This window comes from Neomonachus schauinslandi, chromosome 4, assembly GCF_002201575.2.
Source record: "Neomonachus schauinslandi chromosome 4, ASM220157v2, whole genome shotgun sequence".
Taxonomy (NCBI): Eukaryota; Metazoa; Chordata; class Mammalia; order Carnivora; family Phocidae; genus Neomonachus; species Neomonachus schauinslandi.
Genome location: NC_058406.1, coordinates 53,701,716 through 53,717,674, shown reverse-complemented (window position 1 = coordinate 53,717,674; position 15,959 = coordinate 53,701,716). Strand labels below are relative to the sequence as shown.

Genomic DNA, 15,959 nt, shown 5'->3' with positions numbered 1-15,959 from the left:
TTCCCCATACTGCAGCCAGAGAGATTGAGAATTCTTTGAAATAACATGTTTATTTTTCAGAGTCAGAAATGCTTTCAATCAGAGCATAGGTTATTTTGTTCCATTTTCTGGCTTCCTTACAGAAAAATGGCAACATCACAAGAAGTATGGGTGATATGATCTTGATCACAGGCTGAAGGGATTTTTTTTTTCAACCAGAGATCACAGAAGAGGAATCAATTTAAAAAAAATTATTTTCCAATTTGCTAAAAAGTGAGTCAACAACTCTTTAAGATCTGAAACTGCAGAATTCCCAGTTTAGGTAAGAGCTTTGTAAGAACTAATACTTTTAGGAAGTTTACCAGAAGAGAAATTTCACTATTTAGCTCTTTGAGGGTGATGTATCCAGCTTTCTATTGTAAAAATGTGTATTGATAAATGCATGCCTAAGTCAAAGGGTGAAGAATAAGAAGAAGGATTCTAGTCAGAGAAACTCCTATATTCTAAAGGAAAGTTATCTTTTCTAGTCCATCCCAATGGTGAGGGAAGAAGATACAATTTATCTCATTAGCTTTAAGAGTCAATTACTATCACAATTTTACGGAGAAGTATTCTTGGGGAAGTTAAATATCTTGGTTAAGATTCTAGATCTTCTAAGTGGAGATTCAAACCCAAACACAAGAATGTGAGTTCTTAAGTTAGCTTTCTCACGGCTTTGATATAAGTGTTGCTTTCAATACTCAAACACTCTTATGAGATAGGTTTTCTCATTCTAGAGATATGGTTATCAAAGTTTAAAGGGTTTAAAATTTGCCCCATGTCACTCAGTAAGTGACAAGGCTGACATTGAAAGTCATACTTGGCTACTTCCAAAGCCCGTGTTTTTCTAGATGTCTTCCAAGAGAGCATTCTGTTTATTGTCTCATGGATGCAGTTAATGGTACGTGACAGTGTTCAGAAGTGACTGAATAACTAGCAATAATCATAAAAGCACATTATCAAAACTTCACGGTATAAACTTTGTGTTTCACAAATATTGTTAAAATGAGGTTCTGACCAATAAAATGTCAGGAAAGTTAGTATAAATTGGAAAAGGGCGTGACGGTAACTTCAAAACTCAATTTGGCAATATTCACATCAGATTCTGATTTAATCCTTAGCAAAATGAAGGGCTCCCTTTTGACTTTAATTCTATTCCCTCTCTTACTTGCCATCTCAGAGGTGAGGAGTAAGGAGTCTATGAAGCACTGTGGGCTAGAGTAAAAGCAGATGTCTACATCTGGGCTAGCTCCAGGTGGAGAAGGCACCCGGAAGGGACCCCTCAACGTCAGCAAGGTAACATTAACTCATGTAACTCCTTCATTTATTATTTTTTCCCAGACTCGTTTTAGCACCTGTTTCTCTGGATTTCTAAGCCACTTCTGTATCAGTTTAAGGGGTTAATTATCAAAATAAATTGAATTTGGCTTGGGAAAGAAGTGAGCTTGATACCTTTCAGAATATAAGGACCTTTTTTGCTTTGTCTCCAGCTTGAAGTCATTTGATTGTGTAACTACCTCTATGAGCTCACCATCTATGGCTGGTGCTATGGGGACTAGAGAGAAGCACGTAATTTTAAGGGACATGTTGAAGTGGCAGGGATAATTTCACACGTGGGTAACTGTTGAATAACAAGTTGGAATTCAGGTGAGTGCTAAATAAGGATGGAAGGAAGGAAACTGTTATTGAGCACTTATTAAGTGCCAGGTGGTTTTATGTGCAACATCTCATTCAGTCTACTGATAAGCTTCCTGTGAAGTAATATTACCCCCATTTACCATTTTACTGGGGACGAAATTGTTCACCCAGCTAGTAGGTAGTGTGGCGAGGGAGCAAAGCAGGTCCATCTGGCTTCAAGAGCTGAGGTCTTTCTTTGTTCTATACTGTGTCTCAGGTGGGAAAAAGAAGATGGTGAACCCGTGTCATAAATGATAGCGTCATAGAGGCAGTGGTGTAGGATTTGGGGAGTGCTGAGGAGCGGGGCAAAGTGGAATTCTGGGGGGAATCCAGTAGGAATTGTTTGATCAGGATGTTGAAGGTAGGAATAAGCCTAGTGTGTTTCAGAAATACGGAGGGGACTGACTTCACGGTTTATTTCTTCATTTTTCAATTCAAGGAGTTTGACTGGAATTTTCTGCTAATCCTATATTAAAGTGTGAGGTAGAATTTATTTAAGACTCTATTTTAATCATAGAGTGTTATAGTTTTATAATAAAAAGTTCAAAAAGGAAAATGTGATTACATAATAAATGTTCCAAACACATATATAATTGTGAAGATTCCAGCATGGTTTCAGATGACTTTGGTAAACAAAAGTATTTTAGAAAATGACCCGCAGTTTTCATATTTTGGGGGGCTAATTTCTTGAAAAATTATGAACTTACCACTCCCACAATGAGAGGTTCACAGTTACTAGATGTTAACAGATACAATAAAGGTTTTAAATCTCCAGAGAGTAAGCATAATTTACCAGGCTTACCATTATTTATCCATCTCTGCATCAGCAAGCCAAAATGCACTAGAAAGAATATATTTGGAATATCTATGAAATACATAGGGCAGTGAAATGGATGTCTGCGCAAGGCTTTCTTTTTACCACCACAGACATCATAATACAGTGTATATAATCTTTCACAGAGTATTTTCTCATGTATTATTTCTTCGACCCATTAGTGGCTTACTAATGAGCATTCATTCAAGTAGGTTTTCTTGGTGCTCGCCAGTAAGCCAAGGTACTGATAAGTTGGAACCAAGTTAAATTGAGGGAGGACTTTGTTTGGGATAACAGTGCGAACTACTTTTTGTTTTCAGACCTAGAAGTTTGAACCTCCACTTCCTTCCTTACCGATCAGCTTTGCAGGGCATACCCAGGGTTATTTGTTGTTTGTGTGTTTTTTATTTATAGCACGTAACGAATACCTCGGAGGCAGCTGGTCAACGAGCAGAGGCGGCCAGTACAACGCAAGGCGAGCCCTGACTTGGCTACTGGCTGCCCCCCAGCCCCTGGTTGTGTCATGCCCCCTCTCTGCTCTCATGTTGCCTCCTCCGCCAAAACAGGAGGCTGGAGATGACTGAGTTCTCCCCAGAATGTCTAATCTTTCTGAAACCAGACCAACATTTAAAGAAAATGATGTGTAGGGTTCAATTTCTTTTAAAAAATCCAGGCGTCGAACTTGGCGTCTACCTTCCTTCTTTGTCAGCGCCCTCGGAGGAAGTATGGTTTTTTTCTCTTCTGTACAGCTGAGTGAGGAAACGAGCTCCAGCTCCCAAATGAGCCTGTTTCTGAGGAAGGCGCAGCGCCAAACCTCCCGAAGGTGGATTCCTCAGGGGAGGAAAGTCTTCCGGATGGACAGCTGCCCCCTGAAGGGCTTTGGGGCTCAAAGAAGCATTGGGTGATGTCAACACAAGACTCACAAAGAGTCAGCTGCCCTGCCTGTTGTTCCATGCCTGATTTGCCCGCTCTTTGTTAAGACCAGAGCTGATACCCAACAATGGTGGAGCTTTAGCACGTGTTAACATGTTTTTACTGCTCAGGACAACGCTTATATTGTGTTATTAAAACAATGGCTTTTGGCAAGGCAATCTTTCTTCCCTAAAAGTTGTGGGTGAGTGGTGAAAACCACAATGAAGTCTATTTTCTCCCTTTGCCACGGTGAATGCACTGTTCTTTTAAAATTTTAACGAATCCTTTGAAATTTGAAATGCTGTGCAAAACTGCAGTAAAAATGCCATAAACCAGGCTCACTGTGATTTTCTCCTTTTAAAAAATATTTTAAAGTAACTTTAAAACAGTAAACAGATTATGCTGACGGTAAGAAAATGTAAAACAAAACAAAACAAGCATAAAAAGAAAATAAAAATCAACTGTTACCACATCACCCAGAAATAACTATCCACTCTTAACTTTTGGGTTGCTGTATATTATTACTGAGAACTTAAACACTGATTCATGGTCAAGTATAAGAATCTAAACAAAGTGCTTTTCTCAAAAAGTGCTTGATAAACATTTCCTAATATGCAGCCCTTCTCCTTGAGGATAGCTGGAGGCAGATGTGTGTCAGGTCCCCAAACAGCTAAAACCCAGAAAACGTTTGAATAATAAGCTCTTTCCTATAGTCTGGGCTGCTTGGGGTTTTGCTTTCCCAGAGATAAAAGGACATTGTATTCTCATTCTACAAGTTAAACTGAGACCCACATAGCTGAGTCTTGTGACACAATTGGATGTCTTCACAGACACAAAGACAAAGTAAGGAAATCACAAAACTATGTTTTCATTTGTAACTCTGACAGTCAACACTCCAGGGGGTTGTAACAATAGATTCTCTGTTCATCTGAGGTGCTGCTCTTATTAATACAGCAGTCTGTATTTGAAATTCATCTACTACGTATTGGGCACTGAAACTGTGTCAAGGCATTGTGCATGGCATTTAAACATTTACTTCATGTATTTGTTGCAGGAAACCTATGAGAGTGGATAGTACTTTATCACGGTTTTGCAGATAAAGAAACTAAGGCTCAGTGGAATTACGTAAACATGTCCTAAGTCACACACAGCTAAGGAGGTGGTGTTACTGGATTCAAATTTAGGCTACTTAGCATGAATCAAGGCAGTCACATCAAACTGTACTGGTAGTCAATGTATTCTTCACCACCAAGAACAACACTCCGATAACAATGGGAACTACCCTGGGTTCTTTTGTTTGTTGTTTTTTTGGGGTTTTTTTGGTTGTTTGTTTGTTTTATTTGGTCTCACTGAAAGAATGTCCACTGATGAGGCAATAAGAATTCATTATATTAAGTCTCAGTCCTTGAGTACGTGCCTTTTCAATATGGTGGGTGGTGAAATGGGAAGATGCAGGAAGCACTTTTGGAACATACTGGAGTGTGATGGTTGTCTCACGGTAAAGCACTTACGTGATTGAGTTGTGAGCTTAAAACTAGATGCTTTTCCCAGGAAGCACTTTTCTTTTCTTTTTTTAAAAGACAGACTAAAAAACTGTAGTTATTCAGACTTGGATATTTGAAATTAAATGAAAAAAGATATGAAAATGAACAAAGTAAGCGTGTCACTTCAAGGAAAACAATTGACAATATTTGTTGCTGATGATAAAATTCAAGCTTACAAGCAATTTTGGAAAACTTTTATCCATCACCATGATCATCAGTGGTGATATTAATGAATTTTATTTTTTGATATTCATTGTGTAATGAAATGTGTCAACATTTGGGAGATCAGCATAACTCAGTGAACCAATATATTCCAAATGAGCAATGCATGATATTAAAAAATCATAAATAGGTAAAATATCCATCCCAAGTGCAAAATAAAGATTTTAATCTAACAGTACAACAATTCATTGATGTGATTTCAGATTCTACATTGCGACTAACCTTTAATAAACAGCCACTTGTTGGGTTTTGGTATACTATTAAAAAAGAATATCAAAATTATGTGAAAATATAATTTTATTAAATAAAACTGAAATAATCTTAAATTAATGAAATTAAAAATAATCTTCCCTTTTCGAACCAAATATCTGGATTTTCTATGAGGCTGGATTTTCTGTGAGGCTGGACTTTCCTCATATATATCAATCAACACGACACACAGTAACAGATTGAATGCAGAAGCTGATATGAGAATTGAGCTGTATTCTATAAAGCCAGTCTTTAGAGATTTGCAAACATATAAAACAATGCCATTCTTTTCACTATGTGTTTTGTTTTGTGAAAATAGACATTTTTCATAAAATATGCTATTGTGTTAACATGTGGTAGGTAGGTTTATTATTTTTAAATGAGATAATAAATATGTTTAAATTTCTGTTGTAAATTCCATTATGATAAATATGGATAAATTCAACCCACACAGACAAAAACCCTTTGAAGTTCTTAACAACTTTTAAGAGTGTAGAGTACTGAGACCAAAAAGTTTGAGAGTTACTGTTCTATAACACGTACTTTTTGAGATTTCACCAATAGGTATTCAAGTTGTTTGCAGTATTTGCCATTACAAATAAAGATGCACTAAACAGCCTTGTTTATGTATCCTTACATTGTCACTTTTATTTCAATGAGATAGCTTACCAAGTTTCTAGGGGAAAGGTATGTTTATTTTTTTCAGTATATTTGTATTAGTTACTATTTATTTGATATATACTTATTAGTTACTTAAAATGTATCTATGTATTTTAAGTACATAGAGAAACAAAGAGGAAAAATGGGACCTACTCTATTCACTTGAATAAATCGTATAGCCAGGTTTTTTTGGGGGGAGAATATACGTATCACGTTAGGAAATTCAAACAGTCCAGAGAAATATAAAATAAAACAAAAGTTTCATTCTCTTCCATTTGGTTCTAAGTTATAGTATAATTATAGTATAACCCTTATTGAGGATTTCTTATAATTTCTGCCAGGAATAAAAATCATGTTTATACTGAATTTATGTAGTTAGATAGCTTCCTCCCTATCTATGTATCTATCATCTGTCTATCTACCTACCTATCTCCCTATTTATTATCTATAGCAGAGACTTGTAGCTGTCCACCAACATTTTTCCTCTTCCTCTTGGGCACACAGCTAGATGACATTTCTGTCTCCTTTGCAGGTACATGTGATTGTGTGACTAATTCTGGCCAATTAAATGTGAGTAGTAGTGATACGTGCCAATTCCAAGATTAGCCCTTAAAATCTTAGCAACTTAGCAAGCAACATCCTTTGAGTTGTTTTATGTTTGATTTTATTTTTTGTAGTAGTTGGCTTAATATAATACCTACTGAGTCCATCATACTATTTTACACAAAAAGGGGTTATACATACTATCTTATATCTTGTGGTTGTATGTAGTATACCTTGGAGATATTTCAGTAACACCCTGGTATGTGTATTTTAAATTTAAAAACACATACTGGAGAGATTACCGTCTAAAAAGTTTGTATTAATTCATATTCTCACTAGAAATTTGTGAGAGTACCTATTTCTCTATATCCTCATCTGTCCATACTGTTATTATGCTTGCAAAAATTTGCAATTCTTAAAGGTGAAATATTGAATATCATTTTTGGTTTTATTGGCATTATCATGACTATGACCACCTTTCATATTTATTGGACATTTGTATTTTCTATTCTGTATATTAGTCTGTTTATGTACTTTGCCCATTTTTTTTACATATTTATAATACCTTTGTTATCAATTTTCAAAGCTTTTTTTATATTAAGGATACGAACTTTTTTTTTTAGATCTTATTTATTTGACAGAGAGAGAGAGCATAAGCAGGTGGAGCGGTAGGCAGAGGGAGGAGAAGCAGACTCCCCGCTGAGCAGGGAGCCCGATGTGGGACTCGATCCCAGGACCCTGGGATCATGACCTGAGCCGAAGGCAGGCACTTAACCGACTGAGCCACCCAGGCACCCCAAGGATACTAACTTTTTGACTGTCATCAGAGTAAAATATTTTCCCCTAGTCTTTTGTATGTCTTGACTTCAGTTAGGATGTCTTTTGCCAATGTCTATCTTTTCCTTTATAATTTCTGTAGTTTCTGCTTTGCTTAGGAAGATCTCCCTTAGTGCAAGGTTGTACAGGAATTCTATTAAATTTTATTCTGATAATTTTGTTTTGTACCTTTGCATTTAAATTTAATCCATATTACATTTATTTTTTTATAATGCGAGGTATTTAATTTTCATCTTCTTCCAAATTGACAGAAAATTTTTCCTGCATTATTTATTAAATGAACCATCTTTTGCCCATGAAAAGTTCATGTCACTTTAGTCATATGTTGTTTTCATTACATTTGGAACTATTATAGGGCCTTTATTCTGTTCACTGCTCTATTTATTCTGAATTAGCCACATGCTATTTCAATTGCAGTAATTTTATGGTAAGTTTTAATACCTTTTAAGGAAAGTTGTCCATCATTACAGATTAAGTTATGGGGGGGATTTTTATGGCGATTATGAGACATAGATTCTTCCATATGGATTTTATAATTGTGTTATTTTGTTCCCCCCCCAAATTTCATTGGAATTACAATTTCAATGGCATTACATTTGCATTAATGCAGGAAATATTGTATTCTAACATATTAAGAATTCCAATCCAAAATGTTACTATAATAACATAGATATTTTGTTCCTTTTAATATCTTTTTGTAATGTTAATTATGTAGGTCTTGTACTTAAAAAATATATATATATTTTCTTTAAATTCAATTTAGTTAACATATAGTGTATTATCAGTTTCAGGAGTAGAATTTAGTGATTCGTCAGTTGCATATAACACCGAGTGCTCATAACATCAAGTGTCCCTCACTCATCTTCCCTCCAGCAACCCTGTTTGTTCCCTATAGTTAAGAGTCTCTTATGGTTTGCCTCCCTCTGTTTTTATCTTATTTTATTTTTCCTTCCCTTTCCCTATGTTCATTTATTTTGTTTCTTAAATTCCACATGTGAGTGAAATCATATGGTATTTGTCTCTCTCTGACTGACTTATTTTGCTTAGCATAATACCCTCTAGTTCTATCCATGTCATTGTGAATGGCAAGATTTCATTCTCTTTGATGGCTGAGTAATATTCCATTGTATGTATACACATACTACATCTTTATCCATTCATCTGTTGAAGGACATCTCAGCTCCTTCCACAGTTTGGCTATTGTAGACATTGCTGCTATGAACATTGGGGTGCATATGGCCCTTCTTTTCACTACATCTGTGTCTTTGGGGTAAATACCTAGTAGTGCAATTGCTGGGTTATAGGGTAGCTCTATTTTTAACTTTTTGAGGAACCTCCATACTGTTTGCAGAGTGGCTGCACCAGCTTGCATTCCCACCAACAGTGTAAGAGGGTTCCCCTTTCTCCGCATCCCCGCCAACGTCTGTCGTTTCCTGACTTGTTAATTTTAGCCATTCTGACAGGTGTGAGGTGGTATCTCATTGAGGTTTTGATTTGGATTTCCCTGATGCTGAGTGATGTCGAGCATTTCTTCATGTGTCTATAAGCCATTGGTATGTCTTCTTTGGAGAAATACCTGTTCATGTCTTCTGCCCATTTTTTGACTGGATTTTTGGTTTTTTGGGTGTGGAGTTTGATAAGTTCTTTATAGATTTTGGATACTAGCCCTTTATCAGATATGCCATTTGCAAATATTGTCTCCCATTCTGTAGGTTGCCTTTTAATTTTGTTAATTGTTTCCTTTGCTCTGCAAAAGTTTTTAATCTTGATGAAGTCCCAATAGTTCATTTTTGCTTTTATTTCCCTTGCCTCTGGAGACGTGTCTAGCAAGAAGTTGCAGCGCCCTAGGTCTAAGAGGTTGCTGCCTGTGTTCTCCTCTAGGATTTTGATGGATTCCTGTCACATATTTAGGTCTTCCATCCATTTTAAATTTTTTTTGTGTGTATAGTGTAAGAAAGTGGTCCAGTTTCATTCTTGTGGACAACATGTGGCTGTCCAATTTTCCCAGCACCATTTGTTGAAGAGACTGTCTTTTTTCCATTGGATATTCTTTCCTGCTTTGTCAAAGATTAGTTGACCATAGAGTTGAGGGTCCACTTCTGGGTTCTCTATTCTGTTCCACTGACCAATGTGTCTGTTTTTGTGCCAGTACCATACTGTGTTGATGATTACAGCTTTGTAATACAGCTTGAAGTCTGGAATTGTGATGCCTCCAGTTTTGGTTTTGTTTATCAACGTTACTTTGGTTATTCAGGGTCTTTTCTGCTTCCATACAAATTTTAGAATTGTTTGTTCCACCTCTGTGAAAAATGCTGGTGGTATTTTGATAGGAGGTCTTGTACCTTTTTTTTTTTTTTAAAGATTTTATTTATTCACTTGAGACACACACAGAGAGAGAGAGAGAGAGAGAAAATGAACAGGGAGAGAGGCAGAGGGAGAGGGAGAAGCAGGCTCCCAGCTGAGCCAGGAGCCCGATGTGGGGCTCGATCCCAGAACCCTGGGATCATGACCTGAGCCGAAGGCAGATGCTTAACCATCTGAGCCACCCAGGGGCCCCAAGGTCTTGTACCTTTTTATATTACCTTTTTTATTTACCATTTTTGTTTGCCACAGTGAATGAGAAATTTCCCCCACGTTCATTTCCAAATGCTTGTTATGGTACAAAGAAAAATCTTGTTTTTTGTATATTCATCTTTATCTCCAGCAGCCTTGTCCAGTTATTTTACTAATTTTAGTGGCTGCTTTATTAGTCTTTCTTGGGCTTTCTAGGTATACAATATTGTTATCTACTAATAAAAAGGTAATTTTGTCTCTTCCAGTATTTAAGCTGATTGCTTCACATTTTTTTTTCATGACTCATAGTTCAACAATTAGTTATTGAGATTAATGCCAGGCATTGTTGTGGATACTAAGGATACCAATGTGAATGAAACAGATGAATAAAGTGTCTATTCTATGGAAGACAAACATAAACACAAGAAATATTAAATAATGACTGAGAAAAGAAAGTATGGAAGGGGGATTTGAAAGCTTGGTGGGGGAGTGAATTTTACACAGGGTGGCTAGGGAAGGCCTCACTGGGAAGGTAACTACAAGAAAAATTCTTAATAATGGTGATGATGTTAGGCATTTCTTTCATAGTCCTAATTTTAATGGAAACAGCTTTAACATTTCAGTACTCAGTATGATGTTTGCTGGTTAAAATATTTTTAAAAATAAATAATATAAATAAAGTAGTCTTTACATTATATATGTGTATATAATATTGGTCATCTTAAGAGTGTTATTCTATTATGTATCGCTTAAGAACTTACTTTGTTATAAATAGCTTCTCAATTTTATCAAATACCTATTTAACTTCATCATATGATATTTTTCTCTTTTGTTAAGATGAAAAATTACTTTGATAACCTTCCTTATGTTGAAATTTTTCTGCATTCTCAGAATAAATCTGTTTGATCATAGAAAAATATTCTTTAATTCGATATTTTGTATATCAGAAGAACTGAATGTGTTTTTTATTTATCTGTGGCTTTTGTTAATTCAATTTGATAGGAAAATGAAGTAAATTCATGTTTAATGAGTGACATGATATACTTGATTATATTCCATATAATCTAGTATTCATTTTAATAGTTTTGTTTGCATGGCTAATGTAATTTTTTTGTTTGCATGGCTAAATTAGTAAGTCAGAAAGGGGGTTTCTCACTAATTTAGAAATGCTATTGTCATTTTCTATGTATTGCTGCTTACTTTCCACTTTCTGCTAGATATATTAAAATCTCAACTTCTTTATTATGATTACAATTCTCTTCCTCCACTAAGATGAACCCTTTAGAAGCCAGGTGGTCAAACTATGGCCCTTGGGCCAAATATGCCCTACCATCTGATTTTGTATGGCTCACATGCTAGAAGGGTTTTTACTTCTTAAATAGTTGGAAATAAGTCAAAAAGAATAATAACTTCATGATACATGAGGAATACATAAAATTGAACTTTCAGTTACATAAAGAAACTTTTACTGAAACACAGTGACACTTACTTGGTTACTTACCATCCATAGCTGCTTTTGTGCCTCAGTGGCAGAGTTGAATAGTTATGCTGGAGACCATATGGTCTACAAAGCTGAAAATATTTACTATCTGGCCCCTTACTGTTTGCTAACCTATGCTTAAGGACTGTTCCTAATTGTCTAATTTTCCTCACATTGACCCAGCTCTCTAGAGTGGGTCCTCAGAAGGCTTTAACTTGTGCTTATGAACTGGGATGCAAATAAGCAACTTAGCTGTGGTTTTAATTTTTTAGCTCTCCTACCAAAGTAAAGTTCTTGATATAGAATAGATTTTCTTAAAGAAAAAATATAATGTATTTTTATAGTTAACTAACAACATATAGTTTATTTTTCCTTAGTTTCAAAATGAAATAGTGGCTCTTGAAGCTTAGTATTTCTCATATGAATTTTAATTTTGTCCTTTTGGCAGTTAGAAGATCCATCCTTGTTGTCTGTGGGAAGCAACAATTTTCCTTTTTTGATTACAAATGGAAAGTGAAGCTTAAAGCTTCCCATACTGGTTATACTGGTTTCCTGTCTTGCTAAGTAGGGAAATAGCCTCGTGGGTGGGTGGAGAACCACAAGTTTCAAGTTATGTCCTGCACAATGGGGGAAAAAAGTTGTGTACCATAGTTAAACTGTGATGAAAGAAACAGAGGAGAAATTACAGGAAACTTTAATCAGATACTTAATATATTTAAGCCTCAGTAAACCTTATAGTGGTGTTCTAGTACGTGTTCATGCATGTGAAGAAGGGAAGAGAACATGTAAGTTCAAATGGACACAAGACAGGAAAAAATAAGTAGCAATAAGTAAAAACATTAAAAGTAACTAAGAAAGTACTGAAGTGGAGACAAGACATCTGATTGGAAGTATAAAAACAGGCAGAGATTAGCAAAAAGAAGCTAAATTTGGGGATGAATAGCATTTTATAATAAATGTGGACTTGAGGAGAAGTTATTTAACATTCAAAGATGGCAGTAGCAGACGATTAAAACTTTGAACCAAAAGGAACTAAGTAGTCTAGGGTATTACTTTATGGTGGTGAGCAGAAATTGCTAAAACATATGATCAATTCTTTAGGAAAACAGGATCTGCAGGAAGAAATTGGATGTCCAGAGTAAAGGTCTGTGATGGGCTCGACGTTTTACATGTATACTCTCTCTCTGTCTTCAGGGCAAGAACATGAGCAGTGGTCATTGATCACTGATCAATAACAAATAGTGATCATTATTATAATCATTTTTACCTTTGAGAAAACGGGCTCAGGACATTGGCCACTTTGCCCAAAGTTGCACGGCTAGGACAGGTTGGAAGCTAAAATGAGTATTTGTCTTCAAATCTGTGCTTAAAAAAGCACAATAAAACAAAACAAAACAACAACAATAAAAAATGACTTCAAACAAAAAACAACTACATCACATTGCTGCTCAAAAGAAATGAATTCAGAAGAGAGCTGAGGTGGAATGGGGCCGAAGAAACGCGTGGCAGATTTGGCCTGGAGCACCACTTCGCTGTTTGTGAAAACATCTTGGTGGTAGGCATGCAAACAGATAGTAGGAGGGAAAAGTGGGAGCAGCAGAGATGGTGGGTGCAGGTCACTTTTTTAAGAATTTTGAGAATAAAAAAGCATAAAATTATAAGTAACTATTTAATATTGAGTTTTCTTAATGCATTTTTTGGATAATACCTAGAAAGACAGGTCAAGTAATGGTCCCAACAAGGCAAGGGTTCATTCTCTAAAATGCTAGATTTAAAAGCTCTAATTTCTCAACTGTTGTTTTTTAAATCACCCTCTATACTGGATAATTCCCAACATTAAAAAAGAAAAAATCAATGAGCTGAAGTAGTGCTTAATTTCCCAGCACATAATCTATTGGACTCTGTTGTAGGGGCCTCCTAATACATTTCCTTTAAAGTCGTTGTATTAACAATGACAACAGACAACAGCATTGATATTTCCATTCAAGATGCTGATGTATTTATTTCTTATGATGTCTGGCAACAGAAATGGAGCATACAGAAGTTTTTCAGGGGCACTTGGGTGGCTCAGTCGTTAAGCGTCTGCCTTTGGCTCAGGTCATGATCCCAGGGTCCTGGGCTCGAGCCCGCATCAGGCTCCTTGCTCAGCAGGGAGCCTGCTTCTCCCTCTCCCTCTGCCTGCCTACCTGTCTGCCTACTTGTGATCTCTCTCCCCTTTGTCAAATAAACAGAATCTTTAAAAAAAAAAAAAAAGAAATTTTTTAAAACAAAAATATAAAGAAATAGAGGCCTTATTTAATTTTAGCTTTGGGGGAAAATTTTCGTATCGATTCTGGGGGAGGGTTTCCTGCTGACATTCCCAGAGTTAACTGAATTTTCAGTAATTTGCTATTAGTACTCACTATACTTGCTGCTGCCGCTGCTAATGAATATTTTATAAAGCGGGAGGAAGATGTTAGGTTTCAATTTGGATGACTGCCAAGTCTAAATCTCTCACCTTGATGTAGCTCAGCTCCAGTCCCATTTTTTCAGCTGCCTCAGGCTATTTCCATCTGAACGTCCCATTATTAACTAAAATTCAACAAGTGAAAAATCAAGCTTAGTATTTTAGTCCTCAAATTCTTCCTTGCTCACTTCTTTATTTTTGCTACCAGGACCACTGATTTTGTTGCCCAGACTCAAACTCTCAGCTATGGTCAAAGGAGCTACCATTGACTGAGGGCTTCCCATCTGTTAAGCGCTTAGTAAACGTGTACTTCTGCTTGTTTTTAGCAAGCAAGGCTGCACCTCCAAGCCCCTCCCTTCGAGTCAGTGTTCAGCTTCATGGTATGGCTCTGATGGCTGCCGGCTCCACCACCGTCTGCCTCAGTCTAAAACTCTGTGAGGTGGATTCCAGCATTATCACTGCTTTGCTTGAAGATGAGGAAGCTTCGGCTTAAGTGAGTTATGTTATTTATTTAAGGTCAGTTACCTAACTAGTGACTAGGACAGCAGGACTCAGACCTGACCCTGCAAACATCCAGAGCCACGGGGCGCCTGGGTGGCTCAGTCGGTTAAGCGACTGCCTTCGGCTCAGGTCATGATCCTGGAGTCCCTGGATCGAGTCCCGCATCGGGCTCCCTGCTCGGCGGGGACCCTGCTTCTCCCTCTGACCCTCCCCCCTCTCATGAGCTCTCTCTCTCTCTCATTCTGTCTCAAATAAATAAATAAAATCTTAAAAAAAAAAAAAATTTAAAAAAACATCCAGAGCTGCTTTGTCACCTCGGACTCCTCCTTCCCTTTTGCCTGGTCATGAAGACTGTCCCTAAACTGCTCCATACAACTGTCCTCTCCTTTCCATCTCAGTTGCTCCTCTCATTACCTCTCCCGTCTCCTGGGTGGTCTTCCCACTCTTTACTGATAGATTCATCTTCTTAAAGAGTCATTTCACCTACACAATGAGCCGATGAGCTGAATGAAAAGCCTTCAATGACTACCCATGACCTGAGTGTGGCTTTCTTGCCCGGACATTCAGGTTACCATCCATGGACCCTTCCAGTCTTAGTTCTAACCCCTTATCTTCATGAACACTGTGTTTTATTTATCTAGGCTAGACTTCTTCATGCACTCTGAACTCCTCTGTCTGTTGAAATTCTACTTAGCAACTTACCTAGAGAACAGCTTGTACTGTGGTCACTTGTGTACTTATCCCTATAGGATCTCAGTTCCTCTAGAGTTAAACTGTGTGTTGCTATTATCTTTGCTGTTGGTAGTTAGGTAGCATAGGGCAATCAGTGCCTGTGATCTCACTTGAAAAGTTAAAATCTGTTCAGTTTTATTGTCCGGTGCTGTCAGGATATGTGGTCCATGTACTCCAGATGTTTTCAGTCTAGTAAGGAAAACAAAACTATTATTCACAAATTACCTAGAGAACGATCAGGAGCCTGACTATGAGAGATGAAAGCAGAGAGAGAACAGGAGGGAAGGAATGGATGGAGGAGGATTTAGAGAAAAGGCAAGACCAGAGTTTGATGCTGAAAAGTGAAGAAATTTGCTTTAAGTGGAAAGGGGTGTTCTGGGTAGGGAAAAGCATGAGTGAAGGCTCCCTGGTAGGGGTGGGCACAGCAGGTCTGGGAAGAAGGACGTCACTTTAGGAACACCTGCTGGGAAGGCAAAATACTAGGAAAGTTCAGGGTGTCTCAAAGTAAAACAATTCCCTCAAATTTACAGTGTCATTTCTTTTTTTAAAAAGGTTTTATTTTTAAAACCAAGATACAATTGACAACGTGGTTTAAGGTATACAACGTGTTGACCTGATACATTTGTATTTTACATGATTACCTCCATGGTGTTAGCTAATGCATCCATCAAAGCTTCCTATCATCAGACTTTTTGTGATAACCAGCACTCTTCCAAGTTAGTCGCAATTAGTGGGTTTTTACTGTATATTCTTATGCTGCTATATAATTGC

At 37.0% G+C, this 15,959-nt stretch overlaps 1 protein-coding gene across 1 annotated transcript; it reads left to right on the top strand.

The window, feature by feature from the left end:
* Positions 1 to 1,143: 1,143 nt before the first annotated feature.
* INSL5 (insulin like 5) lies at positions 1,144 to 3,488 on the top strand. The gene is given in 3 exon segments (XM_021679973.1): positions 1,144 to 1,237; positions 1,240 to 1,314; positions 3,259 to 3,488. Coding segments are annotated over 3 exon segments (399 nt in total).
* The last annotated feature ends 12,471 nt before the right edge of the window (positions 3,489 to 15,959 follow it).